This window comes from Phodopus roborovskii, unplaced genomic scaffold (genome assembly GCF_943737965.1).
Source record: "Phodopus roborovskii unplaced genomic scaffold, PHOROB, whole genome shotgun sequence".
Classification (NCBI taxonomy): Eukaryota; Metazoa; Chordata; class Mammalia; order Rodentia; family Cricetidae; genus Phodopus; species Phodopus roborovskii.
Genome location: NW_026126433.1, coordinates 28,879,612 through 28,900,036, shown reverse-complemented (window position 1 = coordinate 28,900,036; position 20,425 = coordinate 28,879,612). Strand labels below are relative to the sequence as shown.

The 20,425-nt window shown below is 36.0% G+C and overlaps 1 protein-coding gene across 4 annotated transcripts in view; it reads left to right on the top strand.

Moving 5' to 3' along the window:
* Nucleotides 1–20,425, top strand: part of Rasal2 (RAS protein activator like 2) — a 270,356-nt gene that overhangs the window by 140,862 nt on the left and 109,069 nt on the right. Inside the window, exon 1 of one of the 4 annotated variants that reach the window (XM_051186053.1) lies at nucleotides 9,482–9,635. The exons of the other annotated variants lie outside the window; for them this stretch is intronic. Within the exon in view, the coding sequence (XP_051042010.1) occupies nucleotides 9,623–9,635 (13 nt within the window). The 5' untranslated portion in view covers nucleotides 9,482–9,622. Of the gene's footprint in view, nucleotides 1–9,481; nucleotides 9,636–20,425 lie in introns of those variants that run through there. 4 annotated transcript variants of the gene reach the window in all.

Sequence of the window (20,425 nt, the reverse complement as noted above, 5' to 3'; positions counted from 1 at the left end):
CTATAACACATAAACTCAAAATTTCAAAAGAAAGGTAGACAGAAATTTTTATAAGCTGTCCTTTTCTTGATACTGCCATATAGTACTTCCTGGTATTTATCATACATCGATCAAGTTATGCACAAGCAATATGAAATGTGTGTTATGTGCATTTATTCCCGAAAGCTTGTCAGTTGTGGTAGAACATTGACATTCTCCTAGCCAGCATCATAGCAGTTACTTTTACCAACTGTCCTGCCAGTTGACAAGAAGCTGCCTTTCTAATCTGCTCTCTTATTATCTCTATCCTGGCACATTAGATAGTTCATTTCTGTGAAGGTGACCAGGGGCACCTTTCATTAAATTGTCATACAGTTGGCAGTTATTTCATAGTTTTTCCAGCAGATGGCAGTAAAATGTCTCAAATAAAAGACTGTTAACATTCAAGTCCCTTGTATATAAACAGACTGACATCAGGGTTGTTCTCAGTATGCACATTCAAAATACAGGGATCGGTGCCTAAGAACAAGATAATAGAGTCCTCAAGACTGTGACCCAGGGTAGGCTTCTCTTAATCAGTCCCAAAGCATTGTTAATATAATTTTAATGTATGCTAATTGGTAATATTAATACATATTAGCCCATGTTAATATTAATAAAACACTTGTGATTGGAAGGTCATATAGAATGGGAGAATGAATGGATAAACAATTAGAGGTAGCTTTAAAATTCATCCTGGAATTCTAGGGATAGAAATAGCATATTAAAATAAGCTTCTAATTGAACTCTTTCCACAAAATCCAGTAAAGCTACAGTAAAGGATTCTACCTTAAAGACCTGGTCCTTCAAGCACATGGAAAACAATAAAGACAAAAGCACACACACACTCTCTCTCTCTCTCTCCTGTTTTTCCCTCTCTCTCCCTTCCTCTCCCCCTCCCCAAAGCCAATAGCAATTAGGTTGTGGTAAAAGGCACTTTAAAAGAGCCATTAATTCCTGGGTCATGTTCTCTTTCCCATTTTACTGCACTCCCTACTTATACCTCTAGTTATATTTTCAGGGAAGAAAACAAATCCATCCCCCTCCCAAGTATCAGGATTTGAGATACCAGGAGAAATTAAAAGCAAGGTACTTTACCAAATACAGGGTAAATAAACATATGTTTGCACATTGGAGGATGAGAATTCTCCCTCCTGCTTTCCTTGCTGTCATTACCCCTCAAGCAAATATTTAGAACATTCTCCTGCTATTTAACTAGCATAGGAGGAGAGACTGATTGATACAAACTTTCCCTAAGACTAGCAAACATAAATTGAAAGACATATTAAAACTAGCAGATAGTAGCAAGCAAGCAAAAGTAGAACAAAAAAAGTAGGCATGGTGACTAGAAAATCAACTGGAAATTTAAAAATAATTTTCTCTGTTCTCAGAAAGATAACCTATTATATGCATGTAACAAGAACTGGATGCTGCATAAAACACTGAGTTCTTGTATAATTTTAATTGATAAATAAAATGTAAACACAGAGCATATTAATGGTGATTGAATTTTGATACATGTATCCCTTGCATAGTGTTTCAAGCAGGCTAAACATACTTTTTGTCTTTAAACATCTGTCTTTTTTTAATGGTGAAACTTTTACAATCCTTTCTAGTTCTTTGAAAGCTACAATGAACTATTGTTATCTCTAGTCACCACACTGTGCAAAAGCACACCTGAAAGTCTTGCTCATCTCTAACTGTGACTTAGTACCCATTGGCTAACCACTCCCTTATCTACCCCACCTCATCTCTAGTCTGTATAAACATCAATCTCCTTTCAACTTAATTGAGATCAACTTTTTAGATTCTGTATGTGAGATTATGTGTATTACAAAATTAGACAGAAATAAAACCTGAATAGTCTTCAGCCATAAAAATATGAAACCGTGTCAGTTGAACCAATATGGATGTGCCTATATGGCATTAGGTAAATACTTCAGATACAAAAGGATAAACAGCCTCTGCACAGTCTTACTCATAATTAGAATCTTAAACAGCTAATGGCATAAAAAATTATGGGTAGAACAATGGTTACCTTCAAGTGGGGGTGGGGTTGAAGGTTGGAGAAGAGTCAAAGGAGAAGAGTAAGTAACTAGGTTTTGTAATACAGCAGGGTAAAATAAAAGTTAACACAGAAACATTGTTTTCTCTAAAAAGTAAAAAAAAAAAGGCAGTAGATAATAGAGGGACCCACAAGTGGACGATATTCAGAGAGTCAGAGACCTTGGAACATTCACCCCTAAATGGGATTTCTCCATCGAATCCCTCTTCTCAGGGCTCATGAAACAGAAAAAGAAGCAGAAAGATTGTAAGAGCCAGTGGAGATGGAAAACACCAAGGAAACTAGGCCTTCTAGATTCATCAGGACTGATGCATGTATGAACGTACAGAAACTATAGCAGTAGGCACAGGGCCTGCACAGGTCTAAGCCAGACAGGTTTCCAGTGCTGAGAGGGGAAGTAGATACAAGCTTCCATCTTTACTCTAGAAACTATCTCCAGTTGATAACTACTCCCAAAGGAAAATTTAAAAAATAGTTTTCTCCAATAGAGTGTCACTGGCTATAAAAACCAAACTTAAGGGTCCATGCCCAGAATGGATGGCCAACAAAAAACAAATTCAGTAGTATTTTTGGAGGTATCTAGGATATAAGTGTGTGTGCGTTTACATTTACAGTTTTTTTTTTTTTTTGCTTATACATTATCATATATATGCATTTATTGTGATTTTTCCTTTTTTTCTGTTGGCTTATTTTGTCCTATTCTGGCTTTATTTATTTGTTTGTTTATTTGATTATTATTGTTGTTAATTTTAGATGCCTGTTTGTATTCTAAAAAGAGAAAAAAAGGTTGTGGATTTGGTAGGTGTGAAAGTGGAAATGATCTGGGAGTGGGTTCAGGATCAGGGAGGGGAAATCATAGTCAGGATATTGTATATGGAAAAAATATTCTCAATTAAAACAGGAAAAAAAAAAACATGAAGCTGGGGTCATGATTTTTTAAAAAAGCTGTCACTAAAGGATAGCACCACCCCTTTTTTTTTTCCAGATATAAAATAACAAAATATCTTCAAAACAAAGATGCATGAGGCCAATATAATGTGTTTCTTATAAAATAAAGGTTCTCAACCCTTATAATGCATGTATTGTGACTTCCACCATAAAATTCATTGCTACTTCATGACTGTAATTTTGCTACTGTAATGAATCATAATGTAAATATCTGATATGCAGAATATCTAATATGTGACCCCAAATGGATCACAACCCACAGGTTAGTACCAGTCTTATAAAAGATGGGGTCTGGTTAAATCTACTATCCTGATCAATATAACTATGTTTTAAAATAAAGAACAAGTCAGGCAGGTGGTGGTGGCTCACACCCTTAATCCCAGCATTCGGGAAGCAGAGGTAGGCAGATCTTTGTGAGCTGGAGGCTATCCTGGTCTGTAGAGTAAGATCAAAGACAGCCAGGGATACACAGAGAAACCCTGTCTTAGAAACAAAAAGCAAACAAACAATACCAATTTGGGACCAAAGCTATCCTCACTCATTTTACTGCATTCTGTCTTTAAAACAAAAGAAAATCCAAAGCAGTCCTTCTTCTAATCCCTAAGACAAATGTCCTGATTCACATATCATTCAAAAGAATCTCTCAGATTCTGGGTAATGTAGATCTCTTTGATTACTGGAATATCTTTTTCTTTTTTTTTAAAGCTTGATATAGAATGCCTTCTCAAAAAAAATCAGTAAATGGTTCTAATATATATTACATGATATAATAACACATACTAAAGAAATAATTTCTGCTGACAAATTTAGTATAATCCACAAACTCTTATATAAAATTAATATAGAAAATTAGAAAGTACAGGAAGGTCTGAAGAGTCAAACAAAACCTCAGATGCCAGTCAAATAGAGCCACTGTGGCACACTACTAACACTGAGTTCTAGGAATCAGATTCAGGTTCCTCATGCTTGCAAGGCAAGTACTTACTAACTGAGTCATCTTTCCAGCTCCAGGATCCTTTTTTACAATGAATGAAGAGAGTCAATATTATAATAATGGTCTTGGCTGGGTGATTACATTCAGAAATAATATTTATTATTATCTATCATTATCCCCAAAATGCTCTCAGATGAATTTTGTTATTTATTATTTAATTCTTCCATGAAACTTTTATTCTTACAGGATATTCTTGCTGAAATGATGATATAAAATGAAATGATTTCCTTGTATCTATCCCACTTTTTATTTTGCCTAATTTTCTTTGCAATACTGTTTTATTCGCATGAAAGCCAGAGTTAAAGAGCAGACAGGGCTTTCTCCCTTTACTATTTCCTTCATGAAATTGCCAGTCAAGGTAAGGAAATGCATTTTATGCAATCATCTTGGCTGCAAGAGAAGGTAATTCCCAAATTCTTCCCTATATAAGTGTGCTGGTTGTCCTGAAACCTACTTTATAGAATCAGTATGGCCACCCACCTCTTGAGTATTGGGATGAAAGGTGTTCGCCACCACTGCCTGGCTTCAAAGTTTTAACCAGAAGTTTAAAAGAAACTTCTGACTATTATAACTTGTCAAGTGCCCTTCCTAAAAACATGTGAATGCACTGCTTTCTGTTTGACTTAGTGGAAATTCTGGTCTTCTAAGGCCTTTTCATCAGAGTGGAAGGAGTGTGTGTGGGGGGGGGAGGGAAGAGGAAGAGAGAGAGGGAGGGAGATTATGGTTCCATTATATACAGATGGAATTAATAATTAAAATTTAGTGGCATTTCTGAATAAGTGGGCGATTTTGGTGTTTGTAATAAGAATTATAAACAATGATTTCTTTTTGTAATGCGAAGTCTTAAAAGAATTCAGTAGGAAGACCACATTATCAAAATGCCTTTCCCCATAGGGCAACATTAAAAAGAAGCTGTGTTTCTGGTTAGATGAAGCTGTGTTTATTACCCATCTGCTGTTCAAACTTGGGAACATGCATAAGTGTGAGAGCCAGTGTCTGCAGTTTGCTGTACACCTTAGCCTAGTTTCTACTGAGATATGTTTCTGCTTGGAAGAGTAGAGTTTAGGTGTTAAAGAATTGCTTGCTTGTTGATTTGTTTGAAAATGAATAAATTTGAAGTTTTTAATTATGTGCAGCTAGCTAAGTTGTGCTCTTTTGGTTTTTTTAAATAAAACAATACATTTGTGGCTCAGTTTTAGTGGCTAGCACATTGAATACTATACCTAGAACAAAAAGTTCCATAATTGTACTTTTGTTCATCACAAAGGGAAGTACATTATCTACAGTCTTCAAAAATTCACAAGTGAATTATTTCATTTATTCGTAACTAGGAAAAACCCTTTTGGCTTTTTATTAACAAAGACAAAGTTTATTGCCACTAACCTTGGAGTCCTGCATAGATAGAGCCTTTAGGAGTCAACTTTTGCCTGAGCCAAGTCATTTGATCACTATGTAGACCTGACTGTGGCTACAGCAGTGAACACACTTGTGAACTCCATGCCCCCATGGAGCTTACTTGCATTACAGTGAGGAACATTTGAGATCCAGTGCAAATAAATTATAATTGTTAAGTTTCAAGATGTTCAATAAGAGGGTTGAATGTGAGTCCATAATAAGAGAACATTAGAATTGATATATAATGTTTCTTTTGTTTGAGTTATAAAGTTAGAGGATCCAAAACTGGAAGATACTTTTATAGTCATATAGTTCAGCCACTCATTCATTTAGTACTTAATTACTTAATATTGTTTATTAATGATATTTTATTGTTACTGTTTTGGTTTTATTTGTTTGTTTGTTTTGATTGCACTGGAAGTTGGGGACCCATGTCTAGCATATCCCTAGGATACACTCTGTCACTGTGCTATAGTGACAGCCATTACTTGACATTTTTTACTTAGATTTTCATACAATGTAATACAAACATTTACTTAGTATCATCCTTGGGCTAGACTGTGTAAAATAGATTAGTTAAGAATTCCCTACCCAATTACCTAGTCAGGATAATATGTGAAAGCTAATAATCATAATATAAATAAAATGACTCAAATGGCCTCTCCTATCCAAAGTGAACATGGTTGATGCCTAATGGAGTGTTCTGAATTGTGATCAAGTTTACAGCCATACTACCCTGAACAAACCCCATCTTGTCTGAATTGTGATCAAAACTCTACCAACCTTACCAAGTCTGTTCTTAACCAGAGAGGGTTTTTCTGCATAGCCGTGAATGTTAGCTACCTTGTAGCATATTAATGACTGCATAGTGAAGCATTTACTCATTCTTCCCAGCAATTTTGAGAACTCCCTAGTGCTGAACAGAGGATTAAATGTTAGTTGAACTGTTAAGTCTCCATTTCAGAAGCTACACTTCCCTAACCAAGGCAGTAAGCATAGGAGATGACTTTAAGCTTCTCATGAGTGAAAAAAGGCACATATACTTTTAGGAACAACTGCTGGCCAGGATTTTTGCCCATAGTGGGTAGGTCCTAGATGGGTCACTCTATATTTGTATTTATAAAATTTATAAAATTCCTTTATATTTAATTCTGCTGCCTTCAATTGAGTATTTCAATTAGACTGTGACATAAGAAATGGGTGCTATAACCCCTGTTTTAAAGTTGTTCTAAGTGTACTAAGTCTAGATACTTCTAAAAGTTATGATGAAATATATTCATCCTTCTACCTGTCCCTCTCTCAATTATTAAGCTCCTACTGATGTCATGTATATTTTCATAGTGTCTGGAATGGGTGGGAAGCAAGATAAAAGCCCTTACCATCTTTCAGTTCCCGGAATATACTTTACATTGTGGTGGGGAAAAGAGACCGTAGACATCAGAACATAGTATGCACTGTCATGGAAATAGAGCCAGATCAGGAAAAGAGACACAACACAGGAGGATGATCACCTCTAACTTTGAAAGATAAGATAAGCCTTACTAAGAACTAATTGTCAATCTGGATTTTGAAGGATAAATAAAAAAGCAGACAGGACTTAGTGGAGCAACAGTAGCACCAAGACTAGGGGCACACAGCATGCTATTAAAGGTAGTGCTATACTGTGGCAGTTCTTGAAGCATTGAAGAGTATAGAATACTGGAATAGCATATTTTTTTATTTTATATAACCAAGTCCATTTAAATGAAAACAAACATTTATAGACAATATTTGGGAATTTGGGCGTCGTTCTTTCCAAACTACTTCCTGCTGGTAAGGGGCGCTGTCAAGGGGATTTGAAGAAGATGCAGAAATCCTGGCTGTAGTCTGTAAGGCTGCTTTGTCCAGCTGTTTTGAATGTAGAATAGCATATTTTTATTTATATTTATGAAAGGAAATTTCCTCTTCAGGTGATTTCGGATTTCTTCAAGATCTTGTCAAGTATTAGAACTGCAGAAAGTCAGTGTTTTGTTGTTTTTTCCAGACCACAATAAAGTAGTCTTATAATGCCTAACAATGCCATTATTGACCTGGACTTGGCACCATTCAAAACTTTTGTAAGAGTAATAAGTAATAGCAGAGTCTAATGTTTTAAAAACATATTTCAGAAGAAAAAAAACCTCACAGTTAAGATTTATGCATGAAATTTTGGGAGAGATTTATTGTACTGTTATAAATAACACTAATGTTGCTTAGTATTGGTAACAAAGTTTGAGAACTAGTTGCAGCATTTTGCTCATTGGACAGCCAACCTGCTTGGGAAGAGTTTAATGCTCACTCCCACAGCAGGTAGGACTTTCAGAAAACCACCACTCTGTAACTCATCAATAAACTCCATTTTGTTTATTATTTTGAGCTGAAATCTCTTCCTGTGACTTACACTCAGTATTCTTAATTCTTTTAAATAGAGTTGTGGAAATCACTATATATTTATTTGAAGCATTGCTATGAATAATTTCACTGTGCTTTGTGTACTCTAAGATCAACTATAAATAGCAATTTATAATGATGTAACTTTTATTTATAAGGGTTGATGTTTAATTTTGTCTCATACATGGCAGGGTAGAAATATGTGGAATGTTAAGTATTAATATCAGACCATCTGCATAATACTTGGTTATACTTTCCTTACCCTTTCTTATTTGAATAGCAACAGGATTAAAGGAATAGGTAGTTTATATGGAGTAGAAACAGGAATCTGAAAGTACAAGTAGACAAAATGTAGTATAAGACTAAAAAAAGGAAACTAAATTATGATGGAATTAAAAAAGAAACTGTCAAGGAAGGGTGGTAGAGATGTACATGCACAAAGTATAGGATACTTTGTACAGTAGATAGTGCGATATATATATTTAAATATCATAAAAGAAATCCATTGTTCACCCACTTTACATTTTGTCCTAAATAAATATTATTTAAATCACTATAACTTAGGGAGAAAGGTAAAGGAGTGCCAATAGATTCCCCAACACATGTAGTACATAGATACAGGTCTGTGTATGTATGAGTAGCTAATGTGAAGCTTATATATTACATCTAACACATACATCTAGATGACAAACAGTGCAATATACATCTATCATTGATAAACACCAGCTCACAGATTGATTGATCCTGCCTTCCTTTCATTTCTCCTCTGCTCCCTGAAGTGGCATGTGGAGTCTACTGTGGTTACTTGACATTCTAGCCTCAGCAACTGAGCAGCAATAAAATGTGTTCGGTCCTCACACCAAAAATGAAGGTCACATTGTTAACCCTCCTTCCACATTTTGGAGTGTAGAAAAATACCTTGGAAGTATCTTATTTTAGAACAGACTCAAATGATGACTGAGTACAGTGATATTTATTATCTATATCTCATCAGGCCTAGTAGGAAACTAGTTCAGTAGAATCTCTCAGTTTATAAAATTATTCTTCAGTTACTAGTCTTTTTAAATTATTTTTTTTAATTTTAAAATTTAAATTAAAATTTTTTAATTTAAATTAAATTCCAGTTTGAGTTCTGAACAAAGGGCCTTATAGAAATAAAAACTTTCTTAATATATTTCCATCATGTTAAGTTAAATCCGTTTGATTAATAAAATAATTTAAAAGATACTGATGTGTCTCTGTAAGATACTATTTTTGTGCTTTAAAAAGTTTGTGTTCATTTAACATAGCAACATTTCAAAATAGGGTCTGAAATTAGCTTTATTATTTTTTTAGCCTTAAACTGGGGCAGATTTTAAAAGTAGACTTTTAAAAATTGCTTCTTAGAATACACAAAAAGAAACACAGTCTGTCCTCCCACCCTTGGAATAGAAAAAAAGGAAAAAAAAAAAAAAAAAAAAAAAAAAAGAATTACCTAGCTGGGTAAATCACATTCCTTCTCCTGCCATATTTTTTTCTGTACTCAATGCTAATGAAAGAGACACTGGTGAGTGAGCAAGGAAGAGTGGCTATTGTTCAGTGCTCTCTAGCAAAAGAAAGGAAGGGGGTGGATTGAGTTTGACTGGCATTGGCTCTGGCTTTTCTGCATTCCAAACTGTCTGAGGCACAGAGTGAGAGCAAAAAGGAGCCAGAACAGGAGAGCAAGCACAGGCCAGTACTGTACACAAAGTGTTTGGAGTTTCTGACTGGCATGCTGGAAAGATCATGTTAGCAACACCCAGAAACTTCAAAGAATGCAGACCCCAGGTAAGAATTACCAGTAATTAAATGTCTGTATATAGTTAAGATGATGTGTTTTATTATGCAAATGTTCAATTGTGGTCAGGAGAATTGATTGTAAAAAATAAGCTGTTTTTCATTTCTGTGTTGTTTACAGAAATATGTGTAGAGACTGTCAGTATTCTAGCACAAAATCCAATGCTAAAACATCTGTCTGGAATTAAAGATAGTGAGTATAGCAGAATATTAATGCAACATTTGCTTGTTCTTTTAATAATACAATATAAAACTGATACTTATTTTGGGTCTACCTCAGAATTCATCATAAAATATAAAGATGCATGGGAACTGATAGAACACATTTCTGAGAGAGACAGAATATATTCAACATTCAGCAGGATATTAAGGGCACTGCTTGAATAGCTATAGAATATAATTATCATTCAGAGTTCAACAGGTTAGATCCATAGGCAACAGTAAGAGTATTCATATGGAAAGTGTGCTTGCTCTGATTACAAAAGGTTGCCTTTTAATATTCTCTACCAACAGAGGACAATTTAGAGATTTTAACTAGTTGCTCATGAGAGTTAAATCTGAGACTTTAAAGAATCTCTGGATTCCATTTTCTGCATTTTCAGTGACACTGAAACCTAAGGACTTTGGTACTTACTCAAGTGAAAAAACCTAGATTTGTTAACTCTCAGTTTAATGTCTTTGGTTTGGGAATTTTTTGGTTTATTTGGTTTTTTGTATGGTACCATTTATATTAGACCTTACATTTTATCTATACTGTAGTTACTAGTCTCATAAATGATAAGTTATTGCATAAATAAAGTCAGATGCATTGTCAACCTGTACTAAAATCTTATGGGAAGAAAATATTGAGGATTGAATATTATGAAATCTTTACTAATACATATTCTTGAATAAAACTAATTACAAATTAAATACTTATTAGAAGGTAAAAGGGCTTATAGTTAAGAAAATGCCTGGTTTATATGCCAATTTTAATAAGTTATGTATTATATAAGTAGCATTTTGTATGAAGTTAAAACTCTTAGATTAGATAGATAATTTTTATGATAATATTTTGTATTTAAATTTGAAACAAGCTTGTTTCACATGTCAATCCCAGTTCCCTCACCCTCCATTCTTCCTGTCCCCCTCCCAACCCACATCCCATCCCCTTTCTGCTCCCCAGGGAGGGTGAGTCCTTCCATGGAGGATCTTCAAAGACTTCATATCATTTGGAGTAAGGCCTAGGCCCTCCCCCATGAGTCTAGGCTGAGAGAGTATCCCTCTATGTGGAACGGGCTCCCAAAGGCCAGTCGTATACAGGGATAAATACTGATCCACTACCAGAGTTCCCGTAGACTGACTTAGAATATAATTTATTTTAAAGACTTGAAGTCTTGGAAATTTTTGGCATGTTATATACAAATAACTATTTTATGTACTTTTATCTTTTACTACAAGCAAAAATAAAATCTTCCTATATTTACTTCTTTTCTATATTAATTTAAAGAAGGACAAGTTAGAGTTTTCTAAGTATTCAGCCATTTGGACCAGTTGTTTTCCAGGGTCCAGCTCTGTTTCTCTTTATTCATTTGAGTTCTCTGTTACTTTACCTCACAAATTATGTGTTAGAGGATAACTTAAGTGGAGGATCTAGAAAGTCAAGACAGTGAACATCAGTTTTCATACATTGTCATGTAGTCTCTTTAAAAAGTTGCTGCCCTTTCCATTTTTCTGGAGACTCTTGTGATGAAAGCCATACTATTCTAGTGCCCTGAATAGTAACGATAGCCACTGCCAAAAGAATCTGTCATGGTTCTTTAAAACTCATGGGAACAAGTGAGTCTGATTTAGCTATAAGCACATTACTCCTTTGTGTTGATTCCTAACCTTCTCATTCCAGTATGGGACTGGATCTATGTAAGTTGAGTGATTTACAAGTATGTGGGAGATGGGCAGTAGGTTGTCAGGAATTGTTTCGCTATTGCTGTGGGCTGTCTCAGAAACCATTGCAAAGTGAATTCTCCACCCAGTAGGGAACAAGAGGCAGTTCACTGTTTGTCTTACTGAAGAATCCATTACTTAAGTACACTGTTTATAATAGGTCTGAAGCTGTGAAAATAATGGCTGAATAGTCCCTCCAACTTAATAGTATTTAGGTTTAACTATATAAGGCTTGTGTTTTTGTCTTCAGTTTCATCCTGCTTAAAATATATGAAAAGAACTGCTGTAGTCTACTTATGAATACCATGGTTCATGTATGCATCATTGGATAGAAAGAGTAGGGGAGATCAAGATGGACCTTTGGCCCGGGTGGTGTTTGCTTATGCCAGGAACAATCAGACCCCTATTCTATTGGTAGTGCTTTACTGACTTAAGTTGAAATAAACTACTACTAACCAACCTAACCACAAAACTAATCAACTTAATCATTATGAACTACACTGCTGTGCCAGGAAAGGAAGCAAATGTCCTTTTCTCTTCTGCATGTGAATTCAGATAGTAAAGGCTTACAGTTTCTAGGCTAGAAGAAAGCAACTAGGTATCAATTTCAAATGGCAATGAGACAAGGCAGGGCAGTGAGCAGGAGGCAGTTGGATCAGTATTTCCTAGAAGTACCATTTCTACTACTCAAGAATCCCCTCCGCCCCCTTCCCTCCCTGGGATTATTAGTTTTATAAATTTCTTTAACTACAAATGTCTTTATATAAATACAGATTATGTAGTAAGTTCCCAAAAAAGGCAAGCCTTTCTGCAGTCATTTTTTTACTATAGTTAATCAAAAATTTTGAATCCCTCAAAGAATTCTTCTTTTTACTGCCTCTTGAATATAATTCTGTTTTATGTTCTGATACAATCTCTAAGGATTGTCTCTTGAAATGAAAGCAAAAGACCAGGACACAGACATGAAGCTGAGCATATGCAACACCCTAAACTGTGAAGTTAATTTATTTACTCATGAGAGGTATATGGTTATCCATGTACATACAGCTGCAGGAACCCCTCCTCCGAAACTTTCCAGTCTGCTTCAGTAGGATGCTGCTTGTTAACAGCCTTGTTTGTTTCTCTTCTGTTCTTTGCCGCTCTCTAGTGGTTATTCATGATCTTGTTTGCATTTCTCTGGGTTTCAGTTTTAGTAAAAAGCAACTCCCGTGAATTAATGCTTACCCCATTTTACACTGTCAGAGGTATAGGGACTGTTGTGTCTCTTTGCCCTGTTGTTCCTGGTCAGGGCTCTGTATGCGCTATGAATTTATCTTGCTGCTTGAAATTTTCAAGTGCTGATGGTGTACTGCAACATGAAAAGTAAAAGGACCCAGAAACTGATTTTGGGATTCAAGCTTCAAGCTGCTGGTCATGGAATCAAAACAGCTGGATACTAGCTCTCACTCTACCTCAAACTGAAATGTGATCCTGGCTCCACCAAACCTGAGACTGAAGCCTTTCTTTCTTTAGTGTGGCTGGAGAATCCTGAGACTTCAATGTCTTCTCCTATCTTTAGTGTGGCTGGAGAATGAATTCCTGATACTGACTACTGAAGACCCTGCTCCTGTCTTTTATACCCTTCTAGTGCTGGGATTAAAGGCATGTGATCTCAGATGCTGAGATCATCATTGTGTGAGCTGTTTCTCTTTTGAACTAATCTGGGTGGCCTTGAGCTCACAGAGATCATCTACCTCTTAATTCTGAGTCCTAAGATTAAAGAAGTATGTCTGGCTTTCATGGCTTGTGGCTACCTTTGCTTTCTGAATGCTCAGGTAAGCTTTAATAAATCATAAATAATATATCAGCACAGTATACTAAGGTTCCTGTTTATCTGTGACTGATCAGCTTGTGTTTAGAAGCCTTAATCAATGCCACCTACATTGATTCTATACATACTCGACTAGAGAAACTTAACTGAATGAAAGGTCAAAATTAACAGAAGGGTCTTTGTCTTCTCTGGTAGTTTCTTTCCCCAGCCCAGACCTGGCATTAAGTTGAACCAGTAGCACTGTGAACTTAAAGGTGAAGAAATCTGTAGTGCCTTGACCCTGGGATGGCACTGTTTTTCCCCCATTCCTATATTCATAGTGTTTTACAAGTAATGAGTTGCCTTGAGAAATTACATTTTGCAACCTATTCTTTGAAGAAGAAAAACTGCTACTTTGGTACTTACTCTTTCTCATGTCTGATCTTAGAAAGTAAACAACTTAAGCTGCCAGGAGCTCGCTCTCTCTCTCTCTCTCTCTCTCTCTCTCTCTCTCTCTCTCTCTCTCTCTCTCTCTCTCTCTCTGTGTGTGTGTGTGTGTGTGTGTGTGTCCTTTTAGTCAATTGACTGTGACATCATGAGTCCGGTTTGAAAGGCTGTGGAGTACCTGTACAGGCTACTGTGCAGTGTACTGTTCCTCCTTATTACTTTAACAATCTGAAGACTAGGAAAACTGTTACTTTTTTTTTTTTCTAAAACACATCAAATGAGTTTCTGTAACTAATTTGACTTTTAGACTTGAGTCAAATAGGAAAGCTGTTTGGATCTCTACTTAAATAGTTACCCTTTTTAAGAATGCCTAGAATATTAAATGTCAAGTAAATAAATGAAATGGACTTTTCATTTGTTTTTGAGGCAGGGTTTCATTATAGCTTTGGAGTTTGTCCTGGAACTCACTCTGTAGTCCAGGCTGGCCTCAAACTCACAGAGATCTGCCTGCTTCTGCCTCCCTGTGCTAGGATTAAAGAAGTGTGCCACCACCATCTGACCCAATGAAATGGAATTTTAAAAGAGGAATAGTGTGCTACAGTAAGCATAGGAAGAGTCACAAGAAACCCTCACCTGTGTGAAAACAGGTATGAGTTAGGGGTATTGAGTCCAGGACAGAACAAAAAAGGTGTGATGTCTCTGTAGCTGGAGGAGGCATAGCCTGTCTTCTGCACAAGATCAATTTCTTAAGAGTTGTAACAAATTCTCATCATTGTTGTATCAGAGTATAGAAGGGTAATGGGACAGGAATTGCACCACATGATATATGGAGCATATTTTGTTGTAATGTATCTCAGCCAGAACTGAAATTTGAGATTCTTAACAAAATATTTATTTTCTCTCTCTCTCTCTCTCTCTCTCTCTCTCTCTCTCTCTCTCTCTCTCTCTGTGTGTGTGTGTGTGTGTGTGTGTGTGTGTGTGTGTGTGTGTGTGCACGCGCATGCGCACACATGCTATATGTTTCTTTGGGAGCCTTTTTACCACAACTTGAAGTTTTAGTGAAATGTTACTATACTTTCCTGAAGTGGTAAGCGCCATGTTGTTTTTCTGGTAACTATTTGCCTGGCTATAATTGTTAACATTCCTGAAATCTGTCTTTAGTATTCTAGTTTTATTTCTTTTCTTCCTTTATGAAAACAGCACTCATTAAATAATTGATCGTCAACTTTTGTAGGTAAATTTACACAAAAGGGCAACCTTTCCCCCAAATTGGAGTCCATGTCATTTTCATAGCCATCTCCAGGATAAGAAATTCCAGGAGTTGTTACCATTATTAAAAGAAGTAAAACTAATGTTCTGAAGGACAACAGCATTTGCAAGACCTCCGTGGAGCTGCTTGGGACAGATCTTGATGACACTGCTTTGTCAAATGTTAGAGCATTTGAAAGCAGAAGCCAGCTTTCTGTACAGTTCTCCAACCAATCATATTTCTAGCCTTTTCCTCCCAGAAGCACATCATATTGTGAATAGCTTGCACATTTTATTTGACAGTGAAATTTTCATTAAGTATTGGGCCTGAAATGTGTATCTCTCCTGTTGCTCTAACGTGCTATGACTTAGGACAGCTTCCTTGTAAGTTTTCCAGAAAGCATAATATTTAAATATTTAAATGTGGACTGTTTTTCTTCATCCATGTTAAAGCTGTGTAAAAGAATGGAAAGGGTTTGAGGCTCTGTGGGTTTAGCCTTGATCTTTCTGATGCTTATATTACATTTTCTCAAATAGCTGAAAAAAGGGCATTTGAAAATTCCAACACTCAGTCTTTGTATGTAAGGAACACATCTGTAAGTAAAAGGCAAGGCTAGAAGGTGCATTTCACAGAAGAAGGTCATGTAGTCTATGGAGAGAAGCTCCCAAAATGGAATCATGCCCCATCAAAATGACAAAAATAGCAAAAAAAAAAAAAAAAAAAAAAAAAAAAAACCATAAAATAAAACATGTTGCTAATAATCTAGACCAAAGAAAGAGAGAAGCCGTACACATGACTGCTGAGTGTAAACAGGAGCGTTTACTTTGGAGACTATTTGGCAGGTTCAGAGTTGAGCAATGAATGCTCTGTGACCCAACGGTTCTCAACACAAGTGTGTTGCAGAAATGGTCATTGAGAAACCAGTACAAAAAACGTGTGTAACTGCACTGGCTTTAATACTGAAAATCAGAAGCTGCCCTCATTCCCATCAGTAGCACAGTGGATAAATTCCGATTTGCTTACATAGTAGAATTTTATACAACAATAAAAATGAACAATCTATACACCACAAGTGGCGGGGAGCTGTTTAAAGGTTCAGAGGACAACCTTTAGGACTTAGTTCTTATCTATCACCTTGTTGGGCAGAATCCATCTTATTTTGCCATTGTGATGTATATATCTGGCTAACTGGGCTCCAGGCTTCCAGGTGGTTCTCTTGTCCTGCCACATGAGGCTTTTTATATGACTTTTTATGTGGCTTTCAGGGATTAAATTTGGATACTGAGGCCTGAAGCTGTCACCTTTACCTGCCAAGCCATATCTCTGGTGCCTAGATTAATTTTTTTACTGCAATATAGTCATATACTAACAGCTTAGCCAATTATAATACCTATTTTTATTTCCCAGACCAGAAGCCCAAGTAGAGTCTAGCTTATTCTCTGCTGAGAAAATTACAAGGTCAAATCAAGAAGTAGACCAGGTTGTGCTTTCATCTCAGCTAGATGCTCAGTCCTCTTCTTGCATCCTGTTGAATATATAGGACTGTGTAGCTGGAGTTTTTTTTTTTTTTTTTTAGGCTGAACCCACAGCCGATTTATCCACAAATAAGCACATATAGACATATTAATTATAAACTGTTTGGCAGATGGCTCAGGCTTCTTATTGGCTAGCTCTCTTAATTATTGATCCATTTCTATTAATTTAAGTATTTCCACATGGTCTTATCTTACCAGAGAAGGGTTCAGACCTGTTGACTCCTTCCTCAGCTATATTGTGTCTCCTTCACAACCTCTCCTTGCATCCTCTCCGCAGAATTCTCCTCATCTTATAGCTACACCTATATTTCCTGCCCGGCTACTGGCCAATCAGTGTTTTAATCATCAACCAATAAGAGAAACATATATACAGAAGGATATCCCTCATCAGGACTAAGATCCATGGTCATTTTTGCTGGCTGTTGAGAAAGGATTATTTAGGTTCTGTTCTCACACCTGCCTCACAGCCTGGCAACTTATTTCTTTAAAGCCATCAAGAAAATCTTACCATATTGAGCTGTCATGGACTAGAGTACCTAACATCTGTAATCTGATATAAGGTGTCATTGTGGTTTTGATTTGTATTTCCCTGATAGTAATGTTGCTGGGCATTTTTTTTTTTTTTTTTGAATACCTATTGGCCTTTTTCTCCTCTCTGTGTGTTAACCCATGTCTATCCCTATGTGTGCAGAGATGTACATACTCCTGAGTGGGTATTTAGAAGCCAGAATCAACACTGCACTATCACTCTATGTTACCTTCAGTTTCTGTGTGGTTTCTGTGGTTTATGCATATGTCTGGCTATGTGGAGGTCAGAGTTTAGTATAAGGTATCTTTCTCTGCTGTTTTCCACCTTGTTTGTACCAGGGATGTCTCCCTGAACCTGGAGTTTACCTATTCAGCTAAACTAGCTGGTGAGCAAGTCCTGAGGACCCACTAGTCTCTTCATGGCACTAAGGTTACAAGATAGGCCACTGTGCCCAAATTTTTACATGGGTTCTGGGGATCTGAACTCAGGTCCTCTCACAGCAAGCACTTTACCAGTCAAGCCATTTCATCATCCATGCTATTGGACATTTTTATGTCTTTTGAGAAATATTTATTTAGGTCCTTTGCCAATTTTTGAATCAGTTCATTCTAGTTTCTGCTGTTGGGTTTTATGGTTAGTTTTTTGATACTAACATCTTTTTTATTTTTTATTTTGTTTATTTTTATTTATTTATTTTTTATAACCAAGTCCATTTAAATGAATACAAACATTTATAGACAATATTTGGGAATTTGGGTGTCGTTCTTTCCAAACTACTTCCTGCTGGTAAGGGGCGCTGTCATGGGGGATTCTAAGAAGATGCAGAAATCCTAGCTGTAGTCTGCAAGGCTGCTTCGTCCATCTGTTTTGAATGTAGAATCACCTGGTACTCTATTTCAGGTGGTCTGGCTTGATCAAACCACATTAGTCTGGAAGGAATCCACATCTTTTCATTTTCTGTGGAAACAAAAATACAAATCCTTTTCCCCAGTAACTTGTCCTTGAACTTAAATTTTGGATTCAAAGAATTAGAGTGGGGAGATGGGAGGGGAGGTGGTTAGGGTGCATGTGAGAGGGCAGAGAGGGTAAAAGGGAGGGAGGGAGGGATGAAGGTTGGGAAGGAGGGGGAACTGGGATCGACATGTAAAATAATAAATTAAAAAAAAAAAAGATACTAGCATCTTTTACGAGCACATTCCTGCCAGCCTTGTCCCAGAGCCATTCCAGTCCCAAAATAACGCACAGAGATTCTGTATTAGTTATAAAACTGTTGGCTGGTTACTAGCATTTATTATTGGCTAGCTCTGTCTTAAATATTAATCATAATTACTAATATATGTATTTCTACTTGGTCTTATCTTACTGACAATGCCAGACTTGTGTCCTCTCTTTCCGAGATCACATGGCGACTCTACTATGTTTTCCAGAATCCTCCACCTCTCCTAGTCCCACCTATCTTGTTTTCCTATAGGTCAACAGTGCTTTATTCATTAACCATTAAGAGAAACATATTTATAGAATGACATCTCCAACCAAACATCTTTCCAGATATTTAGTTTACAAATATTTTCTCACAATATATAGACTGCGTTTTCATTTTCAAGTGTTACTTTGCCTTTACCAATGAACTTTCACTAGACACACATGTCCAAATTGGATTTGTCCCTAAAACGGCATGCCAGATTTTCTTCTCTAAATATGTTGTGGGTTTTTTATTTATTTTTTGTTGTTGCAGGTTTGTTTTACTTTAAAGATGCTACTTAAAACAATGGTAAAAGTAGACATAGGTTCTATTTTGAGATTGGCAATGGAAATTTTTACCAAACACAGCTACAAATAGCCTTTTTAAAGCTTTTAGGGTCAAACATCCTTATTAAACAAGGAAAATGCATTTCTTCACGATGCACAGCATTTTGTGTGAACATATGTAGTGCTAATGATCAGTGAATTCTATAGTTAAAAAAGCAATGAAACTTTAAATTCAAGTTGACTTTCTTCATTTTACATTAGAAACTAGGTGTTCTTGATGCTTATATTTTTACAACTGACCTCAACTTTGTTTAAACCTCTTAAATCATCGGGCAAGTAAAATATTTTCATTCACAAATGATGACTGTTTCCCTTTATGATTTTTACACCTCACACCAAATAGCTAAAAATGCTATAGAAAAAAAAGAGACTGGATTGTCTGGTTTGTCACCTCTGGAGTAGAAACCCTTACCAACTCCCCTTCACAGGCAATATGATTTCTCCATATCTCTAAATCTTAGCTTTCCTGTTTATAAATGATGAAATGTTCAGTCAACCTCATGTATTATCATAAGGAGTAATGAAGTTAAATATGTAATGCACATCTGACCTGTTTACTTTTATTGACACAATTATTCAAAATATTGTTGGGCCTAGAGATAGATGAGGTACTATCCTGATTATTTTTAACTTTTTAATAGTCATAATATTTGTAGATGTCCCTGTTTATCTAGTTACACACTCAATAAATATTAAGTTGCTGCTATTCATTTGGTAATTGGGTGCTGAATCTTACACTTCAAGAATTGTATACAGTTTGAGTAATTATAACATTAAATTTTACTTTAGGAGAAATTTTTAAAAATGTATTAGCCACTTTTGCAGTTAACTGTTAATTAACTATAGTTGTCATTTAACTTTTCTTCTTAAAATTATAGCTTTAATGTTTAAATAATCTGATTATCTTCAGTCCTAGATGGTCTTCAGCTTCCTTAAATAAAATCAGCGTTTAGTATTTGAACAAAAAAAAATATTTTTTAGTAATTGTGTTACTTCCTTATCTCTTTTGTTGCTTTAAATTTTATGTTTTATCACTGAAGGACATCAAAGTGTCCTCTATATATTTACTAAGTACTCTTACAGTAGGGCTACATCTCTTATTACTAATATTCTTATTTCTGTGTGCCTTTGCTTTCTGAATCTAAACAAGTGAAAGTTCATCTTAGCTTCATTAATTTCATCAGGCCTAGCAACATAAAGGTAACAGGCTGAGCAAATGAAAACAGTGTGAGAGATCCTTGCAGATGTATGATTTATGTGCAAACTGCTTGAGAGCTGGAGGTGGGTTAGTAATCGGAACTGGCACCCACAATTCATTCTCTGACCTCTCCACACTCATGTGTATGCATGTTAAAAAAGTTATAGTTTGGCATTCAGTTTAAGCTTCTTAGAGGAAGAGTTTTGTATCTAGTAAAGCATTAATGAGACTCAAGTGCAGCTATGCCTTTCACTCACTTGTCTTGAAGTCAGTCACAGTCTTGTTTCTCTATCAGAACAGTG